The sequence below is a fragment of the Bombina bombina genome, chromosome 4 (genome assembly GCF_027579735.1).
Source record: "Bombina bombina isolate aBomBom1 chromosome 4, aBomBom1.pri, whole genome shotgun sequence".
NCBI classification, from domain to species: Eukaryota; Metazoa; Chordata; class Amphibia; order Anura; family Bombinatoridae; genus Bombina; species Bombina bombina.
In genome coordinates, this window is record NC_069502.1 from 255,367,264 (window position 1) to 255,387,443 (window position 20,180).

General features: G+C 37.7%; 1 protein-coding gene across 1 annotated transcript in view; it reads right to left on the reverse strand.

Moving 5' to 3' along the window:
- Positions 1–20,180, reverse strand: part of SNED1 (sushi, nidogen and EGF like domains 1) — a 482,978-nt gene that overhangs the window by 31,115 nt on the left and 431,683 nt on the right. Inside the window, exon 36 of the mRNA XM_053709904.1 lies at positions 2,225–2,332. Within this exon, the coding sequence (XP_053565879.1) occupies positions 2,225–2,332 (108 nt within the window). The remainder of the gene's footprint in view (positions 1–2,224; positions 2,333–20,180) is intronic.

Consider the following 20,180-nt stretch of genomic DNA (forward strand, 5'->3'; position numbering starts at 1 on the left):
TGTCATCCATCTGGCGCGGAGCGGGTCCATCTTCAAGTTTCCCTTTAAGTGACGTCATCCAAGATAACGTCCCTTACATTCCGATTGGCTGATAGAATTCTATCAGCCAATAGGAATTAAAGGTGAAAAAATCCTATTGGCTGTTGCAATCAGCCAAAAGGATTGAGCTTTCATTCTATTGGTTGATCCAATCAGCCAATAAGATTGAGCTCGCATTCTATTGGCTATTCCAATCAGTCTTCTGCCTGCTTGGATGAAGACTTCTGCCGGCTTCGATGAAGACTTCTGCCGATTTCGATGAGGACTTCTGCCGGCTTGGATGAAGACTTCTGCCGGCTTGGATGAAGACTTCTGCCGCCTGGATGAGGATGGATGTCCTTTCTTCAAAAACTGTAAGTGGATCATCGGGGGTTAGCGTTAAGTTTTTTTAAGGGCTTATTGGGTGGGTTTTATTTTTAGCTTAGGGTTTGGGCACCGTAAAAGAGCTAAATGCCTTTTTAAGGGCAATGCCCATCCAAATGCCCTTTTCAGGGCAATGGTTAGCTTAGGTTTATTTAGGTAGAATTTTATTTGGGGGTTTGGTTGTGTGGGTGATGGGTTTTACTGTTGGGCGGTTGTTTGTATTTTTTTTTTACAGGTAAAAGAGCTGATTTATTTGGGGCAATGCCCCGCAAAAGGCCCTTTTAAGGGCTATTGGCAGTTTAGTGTAGGCTAGGTTTTTTTTTATTTTAAGGGGGCTTTTTTATTTTGATAGGGCTATTAGATTAATAGTAATTTGTTTTTATTTTGGAAAATTTCATTTTTTATTTTGTGTAATTTAGTGTTTATTTTTTTTGTAATTTAGATAATTGTATTTGATTAATTTCATTTTTTATTTTATTGTAATGTTAGTTTTTAGTGTAAGGCAGGTTAGGTTTTATTTTACAAGTAAATTTGTATTTATTTTAACTAGGTAGTTAGTAAATAGTTAATAACTATTTACTAACTAGTCTACCTAGTTAAAATAAATACAAACTTACATGTGAAATAAAAATAAAACCTAAGCTAGCTACAATGTAACTATTAGTTATATTGCAGCTCGCTTAGGTTTTTTTACAGGTAAGTTTGTATTTAGTTTTAAATAGGTTATTTAGGTAATAATTGTAAGTTTTATTTAGATTTATTTTAATTATATTTAAGTTAGGGGGTGTTAGGCTTAGGGTTACGTTAGGGTTAGGCTTAGGGTTACGTTAGGGTTAGGTTTAGGGGTTAATATATTTATGTAGTGATCCGGGAGGGTGGCAGTTTAGGGGTTAATAGGTTTATTATAGCGGCAGTGTGAGCGGACAGCAGATTAGGGGTTAATAATATTTAAATAGTGTTTGCGATGTGGGAGGGCAGCGGTTTAGGGGTTAATAGGTTTATTATAATGGCGACAATGTCGGGGAGCGGAGGAATAGGGGTTAATACATTTTTTAAGTGGCGGCGATGTCCGGAGCGGCAGATTAGGGGTTAATTAATTTATTATAGTGTTTGCGATGCGGGAGGGCCTCGGTTTAGGGGTTAATAGGTAGTTTATGGGTGTTAGTGTAGTTTTTAACACTTTAGTTATGAGTTTTATGCTACAGATTTGTAACGTAAAACTCATAAGGACTTTAGATGGAGGTACGGATCTTGTGGTTATAGATTGTACCGCTCACTTTTTGGCCTCCCAGGCAAACTCGTAATACCGGCGCTATGGAAGTCCCATTGAAAAAGGACTTTTTTAAAAGTGCGGTACTGACGTTGCGTGACGGCCAAAAAAGTGTGCGGTACAGCTATACCTGCAAGACTTGTAATAGCGGGGTTAGGGTAAAAAAGCAGCGTTATGAAGCATAACGATGCTTTTTCACTCATAACGCAAAACTCGTAATCTAGCTGAGTGTTAGTGAAACATTAGACTTCTCAGAGACAGGGTAAGTACTATAATAAAGTATGGACTGAAGATCCCTCCTTATTGTCATATGAAGATGAGCAAACTCTGCTCCCCCTTGTGCTTAAGGACAATACACTATCATCCTTTCATATTATATGAGCTAAATTAAATTGTACAGGTCTATTTTCTATGCTGTAATACAGCCATGTTGCATCCCAGCAGAGCAGCTATTGTATTATAGAAAAATATTTAGATGAGTTAATATTCAGTAGTTTCCCTTTTCATCCTATAGTTGTTTCAGTAGAAAATACAATATATATATATTCATACCCATCTGACACTGATGCCCCTTAAATCCGGACAGGCAGTCACAGGTTTCCCCATTTACGCAGGTCCCTCCATTAATACATGGAGTCTCCAGACAGCCACCTTGTTCATCTGCAAAAGGCCATACGTTTTTATAAGGCAAGTCATTTATAAATAAATACACAGCTCAATTTAAACAACCACAAACTCAGACAAAGTTTTACTAAATGCTTCTATAATTATTACCCTGTACCCAGTGATTTTACCATGTGCTTCACTTCTTCAGCTCCTTGCTTAAGGAGATCCCATACATAAGGAATTACCATTCTCACTTGAACAGTTAGAAAGCTACATCTAAGCAGTTTCTTACATAATACTACAGCATATGAAGTACCAAATCACATAACATATGAAGCATCTAATCACATCATAACATTTATTATTGCTATGTTTATATTTGTAAAATACCAATTGAGGGCTAGATTTCAAGTGGTGCGCTAATGTTAGCGTGGGGCGTGATAAGCATTGTTGCGACTGCGTTAAGGTGCATATTACAAGTTTAAACGGTTGCGCTAGAGCTTAAACAAAATTTGTGCTCAGTATTAAGTATTAGTGTGTCTGAAGACCTAGTGTAAAGTGTAAGGGTTAAGAAATATTAAACATATCAAAATAAACTATTACACTTCTAAATAAACTTTCTGATAAAATATTTTTATATAAATATTAATACAAATTTTTACAAGGGTTAAAAGAGATATGGTAAGGTATTTGACTATATATATATATAAATATATATATATATATATATATATATATATGTGTGAGAAAGGAATAGAGAATAGCGCTAGATAAATGCTGAAAATAGTGATGTATTAATCATCAAATAATCCTAAAATCATTAGATGGTTCCTGTCTGAGTTGCAGGTTTATAGTTGGGAAATTTACAACCTAAATGAAGTTATAAAATTGAATAGAATGGAATATTATTTATAAATAAAATTGTATTTGTAATTTAGTGGTACCTGAGAATTGGCAGCTCTTTTAAGTGCATTTAATGTTAAGGGTCAGAGCTTTGAAATACAATTGTTTCTTTAGTCCAGATATACGATATACAATATATATATATATATATATATATATATATATATATATATATATATATACCGTATATATATATATATATATATATATATATATATATATATATAACATAATTTATGTAAGAACTTACCTGATAAATTCATTTCTTTCATATTAACAAGAGTCCATGAGCTAGTGACGTATGGGATATACATTCCTACCAGGAGGGGCAAAGTTTCCCAAACCTTAAAATGCCTATAAATACACCCCTCACCACACCCACAAATCAGTTTAACGAATAGCCAAGAAGTGGGGTGATAAGAAAAAAAGTGCGAAGCATATAAAATAAGGAATTGGAATAATTGTGCTTTATACAAAAAAATCATAACCACCACAAAAAAGGGTGGGCCTCATGGACTCTTGTTAATATGAAAGAAATGAATTTATCAGGTAAGTTCTTACATAAATTATGTTTTCTTTCATGTAATTAACAAGAGTCCATGAGCTAGTGACGTATGGGATAATGACTACCCAAGATGTGGATCTTTCCACACAAGAGTCACTAGAGAGGGAGGGATAAAATAAAGACAGCCAATTCCTGCTGAAAATAATCCACACCCAAAATAAAGTTTAACGAAAAACATAAGCAGAAGATTCAAACTGAAACCGCTGCCTGAAGAACTTTTCTACCAAAAACTGCTTCAGAAGAAGAAAATACATCAAAATGGTAGAATTTAGTAAAAGTATGCAAAGAGGACCAAGTTGCTGCTTTGCAGATCTGGTCAACCGAAGCTTCATTCCTAAACGCCCAGGAAGTAGATACTGACCTAGTAGAATGAGCTGTAATTCTCTGAGGCGGAATTTTACCCGACTCAACATAGGCAAGATGAATTAAAGATTTCAACCAAGATGCCAAAGAAATGGCAGAAGCTTTCTGGCCTTTCCTAGAACCGGAAAAGATAACAAATAGACTAGAAGTCTTACGGAAAGATTTCGTAGCTTCAACATAATATTTCAAAGCTCTAACAACATCCAAAGAATGCAACGATTTCTCCTTAGAATTCTTAGGATTAGGACATAATGAAGGAACCACAATTTCTCTACTAATGTTGTTGGAATTCACAACTTTAGGTAAAAATTCAAAAGAAGTTCGCAACACCGCATTATCCTGATGAAAAATCAGAAAAGGAGACTCACAAGAAAGAGCAGATAATTCAGAAACTCTTCTAGCAGAAGAGATGGCCAAAAGGAACAAAACTTTCCAAGAAAGTAATTTAATGTCCAATGAATGCATAGGTTCAAACGGAGGAGCTTGAAGAGCTCCCAGAACCAAATTCAAACTCCAAGGAGGAGAAATTGACTTAATGACAGGTTTTATACGAACCAAAGCTTGTACAAAACAATGAATATCAGGAAGAATAGCAATCTTTCTGTGAAAAAGAACAGAAAGAGCGGAGATTTGTCCTTTCAAAGAACTTGCGGACAAACCCTTATCTAAACCATCCTGAAGAAACTGTAAAATTCTCGGTATTCTAAAAGAATGCCAAGAAAAATGATGAGAAAGACACCAAGAAATATAAGTCTTCCAGACTCTATAATATATCTCTCGAGATACAGATTTACGAGCCTGTAACATAGTATTAATCACGGAGTCAGAGAAACCTCTTTGACCAAGAATCAAGCGTTCAATCTCCATACCTTTAAATTTAAGGATTTCAGATCCGGATGGAAAAAAGGACCTTGCGACAGAAGGTCTGGTCTTAACGGAAGAGTCCATGGTTGGCAAGATGCCATCCGGACAAGATCCGCATACCAAAACCTGTGAGGCCATGCCGGAGCTATTAGCAGAACAAACGAGCATTCCCTCAGAATCTTGGAGATTACTCTTGGAAGAAGAACTAGAGGCGGAAAGATATAGGCAGGATGATACTTCCAAGGAAGTGATAATGCATCCACTGCCTCCGCCTGAGGATCCCGGGATCTGGACAGATACCTGGGAAGTTTCTTGTTTAGATGAGAGGCCATCAGATCTATCTCTGGGAGCCCCCACAATTGAACAATCTGAAGAAATACCTCTGGGTGAAGAGACCATTCGCCCGGATGCAACGTTTGGCGACTGAGATAATCCGCTTCCCAATTGTCTACACCTGGGATATGAACCGCAGAGATTAGACAGGAGCTGGATTCCGCCCAAACAAAAATTCGAGATACTTCTTTCATAGCCAGAGGACTGTGAGTCCCTCCTTGATGATTGATGTATGCCACAGTTGTGACATTGTCTGTCTGAAAACAAATGAACGATTCTCTCTTCAGAAGAGGCCAAAACTGAAGAGCTCTGAAAATTGCACGGAGTTCCAAAATATTGATCGGTAATCTCACCTCCTGAGATTCCCAAACTCCTTGTGCCGTCAGAGATCCCCACACAGCTCCCCAACCTGTGAGACTTGCATCTGTTGAAATTACAGTCCAGGTCGGAAGAACAAAAGAAGCCCCCTGAATTAAACGATGGTGATCTGTCCACCACGTTAGAGAGTGTCGAACAATCGGTTTTAAAGATATTAATTGATATATCTTCGTGTAATCCCTGCACCATTGGTTCAGCATACAGAGCTGAAGAGGTCGCATGTGAAAACGAGCAAAGGGGATCGCGTCCGATGCAGCAGTCATAAGACCTAGAATTTCCATGCATAAGGCTACCGAAGGGAATGATTGAGACTGAAGGTTTCGACAAGCTGTAATCAATTTTAGACGTCTCTTGTCTGTTAAAGACAGAGTCATGGACACTGAATCTATCTGGAAACCCAGAAAGGTTACCCTTGTTTGAGGAATCAAAGAACTTTTTGGTAAATTGATCCTCCAACCATGATCTTGAAGAAACAACACAAGTCGATTCGTATGAGACTCTGCTAAATGTAAAGACTGAGCAAGTACCAAGATATCGTCCAAATAAGGAAATACCACAATACCCTGTTCTCTGATTACAGACAGAAGGGCACCGAGAATCTTTGTGAAAATTCTTGGAGCTGTAGCAAGGCCAAACGGTAGAGCCACAAATTGGTAATGCTTGTCTAGAAAAGAGAATCTCAGGAACTGATAATGATCTGGATGAATCGGAATATGCAGATATGCATCCTGTAAATCTATTGTGGACATATAATTCCCTTGCTGAACAAAAGGCAATATAGTCCTTACAGTTACCATCTTGAACGTTGGTATCCTTACATAACGATTCAATAATTTTAGATCCAGAACTGGTCTGAAGGAATTCTCCTTCTTTGGTACAATGAAGAGATTTGAATAAAACCCCATCCCCTGTTCCGGAACTGGAACTGGCATAATTACTCCAGCCAACTCTAGATCTGAAACACAATTCAGAAATGCTTGAGCTTTCACTGGATTTACTGGGACACGGGAAAGAAAAAATCTCTTTGCAGGAGGTCTCATCTTGAAACCAATTCTGTACCCTTCTGAAACAATGTTCTGAATCCAAAGATTGTGAACAGAATTGATCCAAATTTCTTTGAAAAAACGTAACCTGCCCCCTACCAGCTGAACTGGAATGAGGGCCGTACCTTCATGTGAACTTAGAAGCAGGCTTTGCCTTTCTAGCAGGATTGGATTTATTCCAGACTGGAGATGGTTTCCAAACTGAAACTGCTCCTGAGGACGAAGGATCAGGCTTTTGTTCTTTGTTGAAACGAAAGGAACGAAAACGATTGTTAGCCCTGTTTTTACCTTTAGATTTTTTATCCTGTGGTAAAAAAGTTCCTTTCCCACCAGTAACAGTTGAAATAATAGAATCCAACTGAGAACCAAATAATTTGTTTCCCTGGAAAGAAATGGAAAGTAGAGTTGATTTAGAAGCCATATCAGCATTCCAAGTCTTAAGCCATAAAGCTCTTCTGGCTAAGATAGCCAGAGACATAAACCTAACATCAACTCTAATAATATCAAAAATGGCATCACAGATAAAATTATTAGCATGCTGGAGAAGAATAATAATATCATGAGAATCACGATTTGTTACTTGTTGCGCTAGAGTTTCCAACCAAAAAGTTGAAGCTGCAGCAACATCAGCCAATGATATAGCAGGTCTAAGAAGATTACCTGAACACAGATAAGCTTTTCTTAGAAAAGATTCAATTTTTCTATCTAAAGGATCCTTAAACGAGGTACCATCTGACGTAGGAATGGTAGTACGTTTAGCAAGGGTAGAAATAGCCCCATCAACTTTAGGGATTTTGTCCCAAAATTCTAACCTGTCAGGCGGAACAGGATATAATTGCTTAAAACGTTTAGAAGGAGTAAATGAATTACCCAATTTATCCCATTCTTTGGAAATTACTGCAGAAATAGCATTAGGAACAGGAAAAACTTCTGGAATAACCGCAGGAGCTTTAAAAACCTTATCCAAACGTATAGAATTAGTATCAAGAGGACTAGAATCCTCTATTTCTAAAGCAATTAGTACTTCTTTAAGTAAAGAGCGAATAAATTCCATCTTAAATAAATATGAAGATTTATCAGCATCAATCTCTGAGATAGAATCCTCTGAACCAGAAGAGTCCAAAGAATCAGAATGATGGTGTTCATTTAAAAATTCATCTGTAGAGAGAGAAGATTTAAAAGACTTTTTACGTTTACTAGAAGGAGAAATAACAGACAAAGCCTTCTTTATGGATTCAGAAACAAAATCTCTTATGTTATCAGGAACATTCTGCACCTTAGATGTTGAGGGAACTGCAACAGGCAATGGTACATTACTAAAGGAAATATTATCTGCTTTAACAAGTTTGTCATGACAATTATTACAAACAACAGCTGGAGGAATAGCTACCAAAAGTTTACAGCAGATACACTTAGCTTTGGTAGATCCAGCAGGCAGTGATTTTCCTGTAGTATCTTCTGGCTCAGATGCAACGTGAGACATCTTGCAATATGTAAGAGAAAAAACAACATATAAAGCAAAATAGATCAAATTCCTTATAAGACAGTTTCAGGAATGGGAAAGAATGCCAAATATCAAGCTTCTAGCAACCAGAAGCAAATGAAAAATGAGACTGAAATAATGTGGAGACAAAAGCGACGCCCATATTTTTTAGCGCCAAATAAGACGCCCACATTATTTGGCGCCTAAATGCTTTTGGCGCCAAAAATGACGCCACATCCGGAACGCCGACATTTTTGGCGCAAAATAACGTCAAAAAATGACGCAACTTCCGGCGACACGTATGACGCCGGAAACGGAAAAGAATTTTTGCGCCAAAAAAGTCTGCGCCAAGAATGACGCAATAAAATGAAGCATTTTCAGCCCCCGCGAGCCTAACAGCCCACAGGGAAAAAAGTCAAATTTTTGAGGTAAGAAAAATATGATAATTCAATGCATAATCCCAAATATGAAACTGACTGTCTGAAAATAAGGAAAGTTGAACATTCTGAGTCAAGGCAAATAAATGTTTGAATACATATATTTAGAACTTTATAAATAAAGTGCCCAACCATAGCTTAGAGTGTCACAGAAAATAAGACTTACTTACCCCAGGACACTCATCTACATGTTTGTAGAAAGCCAAACCAGTACTGAAACGAGAATCAGTAGAGGTAATGGTAAATATAAGAGTATATCGTCGATCTGAAAAGGGAGGTAAGAGATGAATCTCTACGACCGATAACAGAGAACCTTATGAAATAGACCCTGTAGAAGGAGATCACTGCATTCAAATAGGCAATACTCTCCTCACATCCCTCTGACATTCACTGCACGCTGAGAGGAAAACCGGGCTCCAACTTGCTGCGGAGCGCATATCAACGTAGAATCTAGCACAAACTTACTTCACCACCTCCCTTGGAGGCAAAGTTTGTAAAACTGATTTGTGGGTGTGGTGAGGGGTGTATTTATAGGCATTTTAAGGTTTGGGAAACTTTGCCCCTCCTGGTAGGAATGTATATCCCATACGTCACTAGCTCATGGACTCTTGTTAATTACATGAAAGAAATATATATATATATATACAGGTAGCCCTCAGTTTACGCTGGGGTTAGGTTCCAGAAAGAATGGTTGTAAATCGAAACCGTTGTAAATTGAAACCCAGTTTATAATGTAAGTCAATGGGAAGTGAGGGAGATAGGTTCCAGGCCCTTCTCAAAATTGTCATAAGTAACACCTAATACATTATTTTTAAAGCTTTGAAATGAAGACTTTAAATGCTAAACAGCATTATAGACCTAATAAAATAATCACACAACACAGAATTTATAATTAAACTAAGTTAAATGAACAAAAACATTTGCTAAACAGCATTATAAACATAATAAAATAATTACACAACACAGACTTCACTTGCATTTTTCTGCAAACAGTTCTTTCTATTCCAATCTGGACTGATTTATAGACAGGAAGATCTTGTTCCTTTGAAATCTGCTCGATAGCTCAGGTCTGGTTAAACTGATTAATTTCAGCTTGCTTGGCTTTGCTGCAACACCAGCGGACAGCTCCACCTACTGGCTATTTTAATAAATGCACTGCTTCTCTTTGCTTTTCAATAGCAGTCACATGACTGGAAAAAAGGTTGTTATTCTGAAACTGTGTAAATTGAACCGTTGTAAAACGAGGGCCACCTGTATATATATAAATGTATATAACATATATGTAAATATATATATACAAGTTAACGTGTGATCGATAAGTGTTATCTATGGGAACAAGTTAGTGCAGGCGCTTCATCCAAAGTCCTGAAGTTAGCATATCAGACTTTTGCTCACACTCTAACTTTTACTTTTAACTTTGAGTGCAGTTTGTGTGCACTAATCTGGACAAGAATATTTATAATTTAGCAGTGCATTTTCATTGAAGAGGTAGGTTTTGAGGGGAAATCTGAAGCTTTGAATGCTGGGAGAGTGTCTGACAGACTAAGGAAGAGAGTTTTACCTTGAGCTGCCCAAGGTAAAGTCCTAAAAACACTGGTGAGAGGCATAAATCAGAAGCAGAGCTAATTAAGGGCTAGATTACAAGTGAGGTGCAAACGGTTTTGCGCAAGCAATATCGTCTATTCACAAGCATTTTTAATTACGCTGATATTACAAGTGGAACGAAAATGCGATATTGTCAGCGCAATCTTGATTTATGCGAGAATCCTTACCGCAATCTCAGCGATTTGGTTACTGTTTTCCGAAATTAAAACGTTGCACAAAACACTTAAAAAATACATTACAAAGTACAAATACACTCATAATAACACTGTCTAATAACAAAATATTCACAAAAAATATTGCATTAAAAAGTTATAAAGGCTCAAAGATAGGATATCTTGGGTGTTAGAAAAAAAGAAAGTGTATGCTTTACCTGATAAATGTATTTCTTTCCCGGATATGGTGAGTCCACAACGTCATCAAATACTAGTGGGAATATCACTCCTGGCCAGCAGGAGGAGGCAAAGAGCACCACAGCAAAGCTGTTAAGTGTCACTCCCCTACCCACAATCCCCAGTCATTCGACCTGAAGGAAAATGGAAAAAACACAAAGGTCTAGAGGTGCATGAGGTTTAGCCCAAAAAATAACTGTCTTAAATTTAAGCGACTCAACATATCCAGAAAGAAATAAATGTATCAGGTAAGCATAAATTTTGTTTTCTTTCCTAAGATACGTCATCAATTACAAGTCGGAACCAGTACCCAAGCTAGAGGACACAGATGACTAGGGAGGGAGCAAGACAGGCAGACCTAAACAGAAGGCACCACCGCTTGAAGAACCTTTCTCCCAAAAGAAGCCTCAGCCGAGGAAAAAGTATCAAATTTGCAGAGATGACCAAGTTGCACCCTTGCAAATGTGATCCACAGAAGCTTCATTTTTTAAAGCCCAAGAAGCAGAGACAGCCCTCGTGGAATGAGCCGCAATCCTCTCAGGAGGCTGCTGACCAGCAGTCTCATAAGCAAAACTAATAATACTTCTCAACCAGAGAGAAAGAAGTAGCAGTAGCTTTCTGACCCTTACGCTTTCCAGAGAAACAAACAAACAAACAGGGCAGAAGACTGGCGAAAATCCTTAGTCGCCTGAAGATAAAATTTTAGAGCACGCACAACATCCAAGTTGTGCAGCAAACACTCCTTATGAGAAGAAGGATTAGGACATAGAAAAGGAACAATAATTTCCTGATTAATATTTCTATCTGAAACCACTTTAGGAAGAAAACCAAACTTAGTACGAAGAACCGCCTTATCAGCATGAAAAATAAGATAAGGTGAATCACACTGCAAAACTGAGAGTTCCGAGACTCTCCAAGCAGAAGAAATACAGTATCTCACAAAAGTGAGTACACCCCTCACATTTTTGTAAATATTTTATTATATCTTTTCATGTGACAACACTGAAGAAATGACACTTTGCTACAATGTAAAGTAGTGAGTGTACAGCCTGTATAACAGTGTACTCACTTTTGTTTCCAACGGTTTAGATTAATGGCTGTGTCTTGAGTTATTTTGAGGGGACAGCAAATTTACACTGTTATACAGGCTCTACACTCACTACTTTACATTGTAGCAAAGTGTCATTTCTTCAGTGTTTTCACATGAAAAGATATAATAAAATATTTACAAAAATGTGAGGGCATGCATAGGCTCAAAACTTTAAGAAAAAGGTTAAGGCTTCAAGGAGGAGCAACAGACTTAAACACAGGCCTGATCCTGACCAGGGCCTGACAAAAAGATTGAACATCTGGCACATCCGCCAGACGCCTTTGCAACAAAATAGATAATGCCAAAATCTGACCCTTCAGAGAACTTGTTGACAATCCTTTCTCCAGACCCTTCTGAAGAAACAAAAAATCCTAGGAATCCTGAACCTACCCCAAGAGTAGCCCTTGGATTGGCACCAATAAAGGTATTTACACCATACCTTATGGTAAATTCTTCTAGTAACAGACTTGCGCGCCTAAATCATGGTCCCAATGACCGACTCGGAAAAACCACGCTTAGACAGAACTAAATGATCAATCTCCAAGCAATCAGCTTCAGAGAAACGAGATTTGGATGAAGGAATGGACCCTGAATTAGAAGGTCCTTCTTCAGAGGCAGCCTCCAAGGTGGAAGAGATAACATCTTCACTAGATCTGCATACCAGATCCTGCGAGGCCACGCAGGAGCTATAAGAATTACCAACACCCTCTCCTGTTTGATACGAGCAATGACTTGTGGAAGAAGAGTAAATGGAGGAAACAGATATGCCAGACTGAAATCCCAAGGGATCGCCAGAGCATCTATCAGGGTGGCCTGCGGATTTCTTGATCTTGAACCATACCTTGGAAGCTTTGCATTCTGCCAAGATGCAAACAGATCCAACTCCAGCAACCCCCAATTGAGGGTTAACCTGGAGAACACCTCTGGATGGAGAGCCCACTCCCTTGGATGAAATGTCTGTCTGCTCAGGAAATCCGTTTCCCAGTTACACCTGGAATGTAGATGGCAGATAGACAGCAATTGTGAGCTTCCGCCAACTGAACAATCCAAGCCACCTCCTTCATGGCTAAGGAACTCTGAGTTCCTCCCTGGTGGTTGATGTAAGCCACTGAGGTGATATTGTCTGACTGGAACCTGATAAATCGGGCTAAAGACAACTGAGGCCAAGCCATCAGAGCATTGCGAATCGTTCTCAACTCCTATTTATTTATGGGGAGAGTAGACTCCTCCCGAGTCCATAGCCCCTGCGTCTTTAACGAATACCAGACTGCTCCCCAACCCAGTAGGATGGCATCCATGGTTACAAATCACCCAGGAAGGTCTCCGAAAACAGGTGCCCCAAGACAAATGGTTCTGAGAAAGCCACCACGGGAGACAGTCTCTTGTCGACTGATCTAGATCTATTCTTTAAGAAAGATCCGAATGGTCCCCGTTCCACTGCCTGAGCATGCATAACTGCAGAGCTCTCAAATGGAAACGAGCAAAGGGAATGATACCCATGGAAGCGACCATCAGACCAATTACCTCCATACATTGAGCCACTGATGGCCGAATAGTGGACTGCAGAGAGAGGCAAGAGGAGAGAATTTTGGATCTTCTAACCTTCGTCAGAAAATTTTTCATAGATAGGGAATCTATTATGGTCCCTAAGAAAACCACCCTTGTAGCTGGAACAAGGGAACTCTTTTCCAGATTCACTTTCCATCCGTGGGAACATAGAAAAGACAACAAGGTCTCTGTATGAGAGTTTGCTTGTTGAAAAGATGTAGCCTGAATCAATATATCGTCCAGGTATGGCACCACTGCAATTCCTGAAGACCTTATCACTGCCAAGAGAGCCCCCAGAACCTTTGTGAAAATTCTGGGAGCTGTGGCAAGGCCAAATGGAAGAGCCACAAACTGAAAATGTTTGTCCGGAAACGCGAATCTCAGGAACCTGTGATGATCCCTGTGAATGGGAACATGAAGATACGCATCCTTCAGATCTATGGTTGTCATGAACTGACCCTCTTGAACTAAGGGAAGAATGGACCGAATGGTCTCCATTTCGAAGGATGGCACCCTGAGAAACTTGTTGAGACTCTTTAGGTCTAGAATGGGACGAAAAGTTCCTTCTTTATTTGGAACCATGAACAGATTTGAATAGAAGCCCAGGCCCTGCTCCCTTACAGGAACTGAAACTATCACCCCCAGGGAGGAAAGATCGCAAACGCAATTCAAGAATGCCTCTCTTTTTATCTGGTCTACAGAGATACTTTATACACAGCCCAGGTATCTGGGACATCTCATATCCAAGCCTTAGAAAATAGAGAGATTCTGCCCCCCACTTGATCTGATCCCGGATCGGGGGCAACCCCTTTATGTTGATTTAGACTCAGCTGCGGGCTTCTTTGATTGCTTCCCCTTATTCCAAGACTGATTGGGCTTCCAAGAGGGCTTGAATTGTTCCTGTTTGGAAGAGATAGAGGAAGGCTTTCCCTTAAAGTTACGAAAGGAACGAAAATTACTCTGACATCCCTTAGGTCTATTCTTCCTGTCTTGTGAAAGAAAAGACCCTTTTTCCCCCGTAATATCAGAAATTATTTCTGCCAGACCGGGTCCAAACAAGGTCTTACCCTTGTAAGGAAGCGCCAGAAGTTTGGACTTTGAAGAAATATTAGCTGACCAAGATTTTAACCACAACGCCCTGCGGGCTAACACAGCAAAGCCAGATATCTTAGCTCCCAGTTTAATAACTTGCATGGTAGCATGAGAAATAAACAAATTGGCTAGTTTAAGAGCCTTAATCCAGTCTTGGATCTCCTCCAAAGGAGTCTCAACCTGAAGAGAATCAGACAAGGCGTTGAACCAGTAGGAGGCCGCACTCAACACAGTGTCAATACAAACTGAAGGTTGATATTGAAGACCCTGATGAACATACATCTTCACATTTACAAGATTGTTAGTTAAAGGAACTAAACAAAAAATATACTATATAAGCACTCAAAAACAGACCCCTAAATAATCAGAGTAGAATGAGAAACACACAAGTTAAAATATAAATCTTTATTAGAATTAATTAAAAACTGGGTGCATTAAAACTAAAATGCTGGCAGAATATTCCAGTTAAAGAACTGAATAAGTCTGACTAAAGCCTTGTGAGGTTATAATCAAATTGGTAGGATTACTGAACTTTCTGGCTCTGTATAGTTGAGATTCGCTAGTTCAGATAATGACACTATCCAACTACTTGTATGATCACGTGCTAATAGAGGTTCAACTAATGCATTGACATTAATGTTAAACACATAGGTAAAGTGATCAATATTGTTACTATCATATAACAATCAATTCCATGTGCGAATGGATGTTGAAAGGTGATTGTAAGTATGATAGAACAGCAATTTATATAGAGTGTAATTAATAATTGTATATACTCTAGTGTTCAGTGATGGTGATTTGACTCAGTAAGTCATCAAAAATATTATAACTTGCCAAATACGCTATTAATAGCTCTCTAAAATGGGATTCATATAAATACATGGCTAAAGTAGTGAACAGAGAGCAACTGGAAGGGAGGAGGGGGAGCTGATGGGAGCTCTTTTTGTTTTTTAAAATTTCTATACTTGCTGGCGAATATTCAAATGACTAATCTAAATATAGCCCTACTATTATGATTACCTACTAGCGTATTTGGCAAGTTATAATATTTTATAATATTTTTGATGACTTACTGAGTCAAATCACCATCACTGAACAATAGAGTATATACAATTATTAATTACACTCTATATAAATTGCTGTTCTATCATACTTACAATCACCTTTCAACATCCATTCGCACATGGAATTGATATATACAGTCACCGATCACTTTGCTAGTAATGGGTTGGACCTCCTTTTGCCTTCAGAACTGCCTTAATTCTTCATGGCATAGATTCAACAAGTTGTTGGAAACATTCCTCAGGGATTTTGGTCCATATTGACATGATAGCATCACGAAATTGCTGCAGATTTTTTGGCTGCACACCCATAATGTGAATCTCCCGTTCCACCACATCCCAAAGGTGCTCTATTGGATTGAGATCTGGTGACTGTGGAGGCCATTGAAGTACAGTGAACTCATTGTCATGTTCAAGAAACCAGTTTCAGATGATTTGAGCTTTGTGGCATGGTGCATTATCCTGCTGGAAGTAGCCATTAGAAGATGGGTACACTGTAGTCATAAAGGGATGGACATGGTCAGCAACAATACTCAGGTAGGCCGTAGTGTTTAAATGATGCTCAATTGGTACTAAGGGGTCAAAAGTGTGCCAAAAAAATATCCCCCACACTATTACACCACCACCACCAGCCTGAACCGTTGATACAAGGCAGGATGGATCCATTCTTTCATGTTGTTTACGCCAAATTCTGACACACACAGCTGAAATTGAAACTCATCAGACTAGGCAACGTTTTTCCAATCTTCTACTGTCCAAGTTTGGTGAGCTTGTGCAAATTATAGTCCAGTTTCCTGTTCTTAGCTGACAGGGGTGGTCTTCTGCTGTTGTAGCCCATCTGCTTCAAGGTTCCACGTGTTGTGCATTCAGAGATGGTATTCTGCATACCTTTGTTGTAACGAGTGGTTATTTGAGTTACTGTTGCCTTTCTATCATATCGAACTAGTCTGCCCATTCTCCTCTGACCTCAACAAGGCATTTTCGTCCACACAACTGCCACTCACTGGATATTTCCTCTTTTTCAGACAATTCTCTGTAAAGCCTAGCGATGGTTGTGCATGAAATCCCAGTAGATCAGCAGTTTTTGAAATACTCAGACCAGCCCGTCTGGCACCAACAGCCATGCCACGTTCAAAGTCACTTAAATCCCCTTTCTTCCCCATTCTGATACTCGGTTTGAACTTCAACAAGTCGTCTTCACCATGTCTAGATGCCTAAATGCCATGTGATTGGCTAATTAGCAATTTGTGTTACCAAGCAATTGAACAGGTGTACCTAATAAAGCGGCAGTAAGTGTACATGTCTAATGATGTATATATATATATATATATATATATATATATATATACTGTATATGTCTATATATGTGTACATATGTATTAAGGTATTTATGTATATATATATACAGACATATATACACATATAAATACATTAATATATATGTATACATATTTTACATGTTGGGTATGTGCATATTACAGTATGCGATCATGTTTGCACATATTACAGTATGCGATTGGGTATGCCCATATTACAAAAAAACATGTTAGAGAACATTGGAATATAAAATATTCATATTGGGTTAGTTCTATTGCGAATATCTCATGGTGTTTGCACGAGAGAGTGGGTGGTTTATTTCCAACTTTTTTCTTCTATGGGGGAATATGAAAACCGCTAGGGCCAAATGCATTTTTTTACTTGTAATACAAGTGCAACCTGACTAGCGCAAAGCTTAAATCGCAAAAAAAATATATAGCACCACCTGTAATGTAGTGAATAGGAAAGATGGGGTTGTGTTGTTGTGGAAGGCACTGTAGGTTAGGGTTAGCATTTTTTTATTAGTCTTTATTAAATTTTATATAAACATATTACAGAACAATACAAAACTGCTCACATATGTCTAACATTACAAATTGAAGAAAATCGGGGTCCACTTATTCCACTGAGTTCAAGAAGAATTGATCATCTGTTAAAGGGCTAGTAAACACCAAAAATTTTATTGTTTAAAAAGATAGATAATACCTTTATTTACCATACCCCAGTTTTGCATAACCTACACTGTTATAGAAATATACTTTTTACCTCTGTAATTACCTTGTATCTAAGCTTCTGCAGACTGCCTCCTAATCTCAGATCTTTTTACAGACTTGCATTTCAGGAAACTAGTGTTGACTCTTAAATAACTCCACAATGTGAAACACATGAACTAACGCCCTCTAGCTGTGAAAAACTGTCAAATGCACTCAGATAAGAGGCAGCCTTCAATGGCTTAGAAATTAGCATATGAGCCTACTTAGGTTTAGCTTTCAACTAAGAATACCAAGAGAACAAAGCAAATTTGATGATAAAAGTAAATCTGAAAGTTGTTTAGAATTATATGCCCTATCTGAATTATGAAAGTTTAATTTGAACTTTACTATCCCTTTACTAATGTCATATAAAAAAGCTAACCCATTCCAATAAAGTTAATAAAGAAAGTGTGGCATAAAAGCGTTGAAAAGAAAAAAAATGTGGGGGTTGGTGGGAGGAGGGAATCTGCATGAATCATCTCACTGCTTTAAAATCTGTTAAAATCTGACAGCGCTCAACCTTGTGTCTGTAGCTCCTAGTATTGTGGGTACCAGCGCCCCCAAAAAGGTGAATGTAGTGCTAAAAATAAATACACAGAGCGCCTCCTAAAAAGCTAAGACACTAGTAGTGACAAGATTATTTAAATAAAAAATATATGGAAATTCTATAGGGGTATATAAAATATTTTATAAGCTACTTATAGCTAAAATATACAAACAAGATACAAAAGTGGATCCACTTAAAATTAACAATAAAATATGCATATATCTATATAAAAAACAATACAATTGTGGTTAAAAACCACAACAATATACAATCTTAATCACAAAATAAATTACAATAAAACAGCTGTTGATGGTTGGATAAAAAATAAATATAAAAACATCAATTTACTGAGTAGGTGTCCATAAATATGTAGGTCCCAAACTTTAAATTCTTTCCAGAGAGTGAATGTCCAATATGAAGATTCTATTTTAAAACAGTTATCCTTATATATCCCTCGATAAACGGTGAAATGATGAAGTGTGTAAAAAAGAAAAACGTAGTGGTTTTCAAATCAAATTTCAAAAATTATTGTGAATATCCAAAAAATCCTGAAAAGATGATGTGATGAAGTGGGCGTGAATAATCAAAAATGTGTGTACACAAAAATGAAAAAAGAAAAAGGAAAAAATGTAAAAAAATAATCCAAATGAATATTTAGGATGTGTTAAAGTGAATAACACACTTATAAAGTGACCCTTATGTGAATACAAGATGTGAAGAGATGCTCCTAAAAAGTTATTCCTGTGTGTAAACGATGAAAAAATACAGAAATGGATCCTATGTCTCAGGGATCAATTCATTCAAAGATATACCTGTAATAAAACAAATATAACATAGTGCAAAACTGCTATTCAAACTTAGTCAGTAATTGAAAAGAAGCTTACCATATATGTCAACGCGTTTCGGCCCTAAGAACTGGGCCTTTATCAAGACTATAGATGGATTAGCATGGTAGCTCCTTTTATAGCTATTACTGGCCAATAAGTGCCAGTGTTGTTTTGGTGCCAAAAAATAACCTCTACTTCCTGTTCCTGTTGACCTGGAAGTAAAAAAATAACCTCTACTTCCTTTTCCTGTTGACCTGGAAGTAAAAAAATCTCTTTTTTTCTTTTTTCATTTTTGTGTACACACATTTTTGATTATTCACGCCCACTTCATCACATCATCTTTTCAGGATTTTTGGGATATTCACAATAATTTTTGAAATTTGATTTGAAAACCACTACGTTTTTCTTTTTTACACACTTCATCATTTCACCGTTTATCGAGGGATATATAAGGATAACTGTTTTAAAATAGAATCTTCATATTGGACATTCACTCTCTGGAAAGAATTTAAAGTTTGGGACCTACATATTTATGGACACCTACTCAGTAAATTGATGTTTTTATATTTATTTTTTATCCAACCATCAACAGCTGTTTTATTGTAATTTATTTTGTGATTAAGATTGTATATTGTTGTGGTTTTTAACCACAATTGTATTGTTTTTTATATAGATATATGTATATTTTATTGTTAATTTTAAGTGGATCCACTTTTGTATCTTGTTTGTATATTTTAGCTATAAGTAGCATATAAAATATTTTATATACCCCTATAGAATTTCCATATATTTTTTATTTAAATAATCTTGTCACTACTAGTGTCTTAGCCTTTTAGGAGGCGCTCTGTGTATTCATCTCACTGCTTTACCTGTGTGTAAGCTACATACATGATGTGTAGAAACTAATTAGGTCTGAGAAAGGGGTGGGGGTGTGTCTGTATGTCATAGGGACTGCCAACACTCCTCCAAATAAAATTTCACCTCTAAAAAGGAAGTTGATTTATTGTGCTTCAAGTATCAATAGTCCTCAAGTGTTAGCAGTTTGGTGACCCTATCTACCCACATGTTTCTAGAGGGGGTTAATGTGGTTTTCCAGTGGCATGCTATTAGGGGTTTAATTCCATTGAGGACTATTTGTAGTTAATGTAGGCTAAAGTTTTCAAGGGAATTTAGGTAAATCGGTGAATAACGCTATTCTTGGGGTCATAGACTGCTTACTACAAGGGTTGGATCTTCATGCAATACCACCACATATGACGTAGACTACCACTCTCTCCTGGAGGCTTCCGGGTATATGGTACAAAG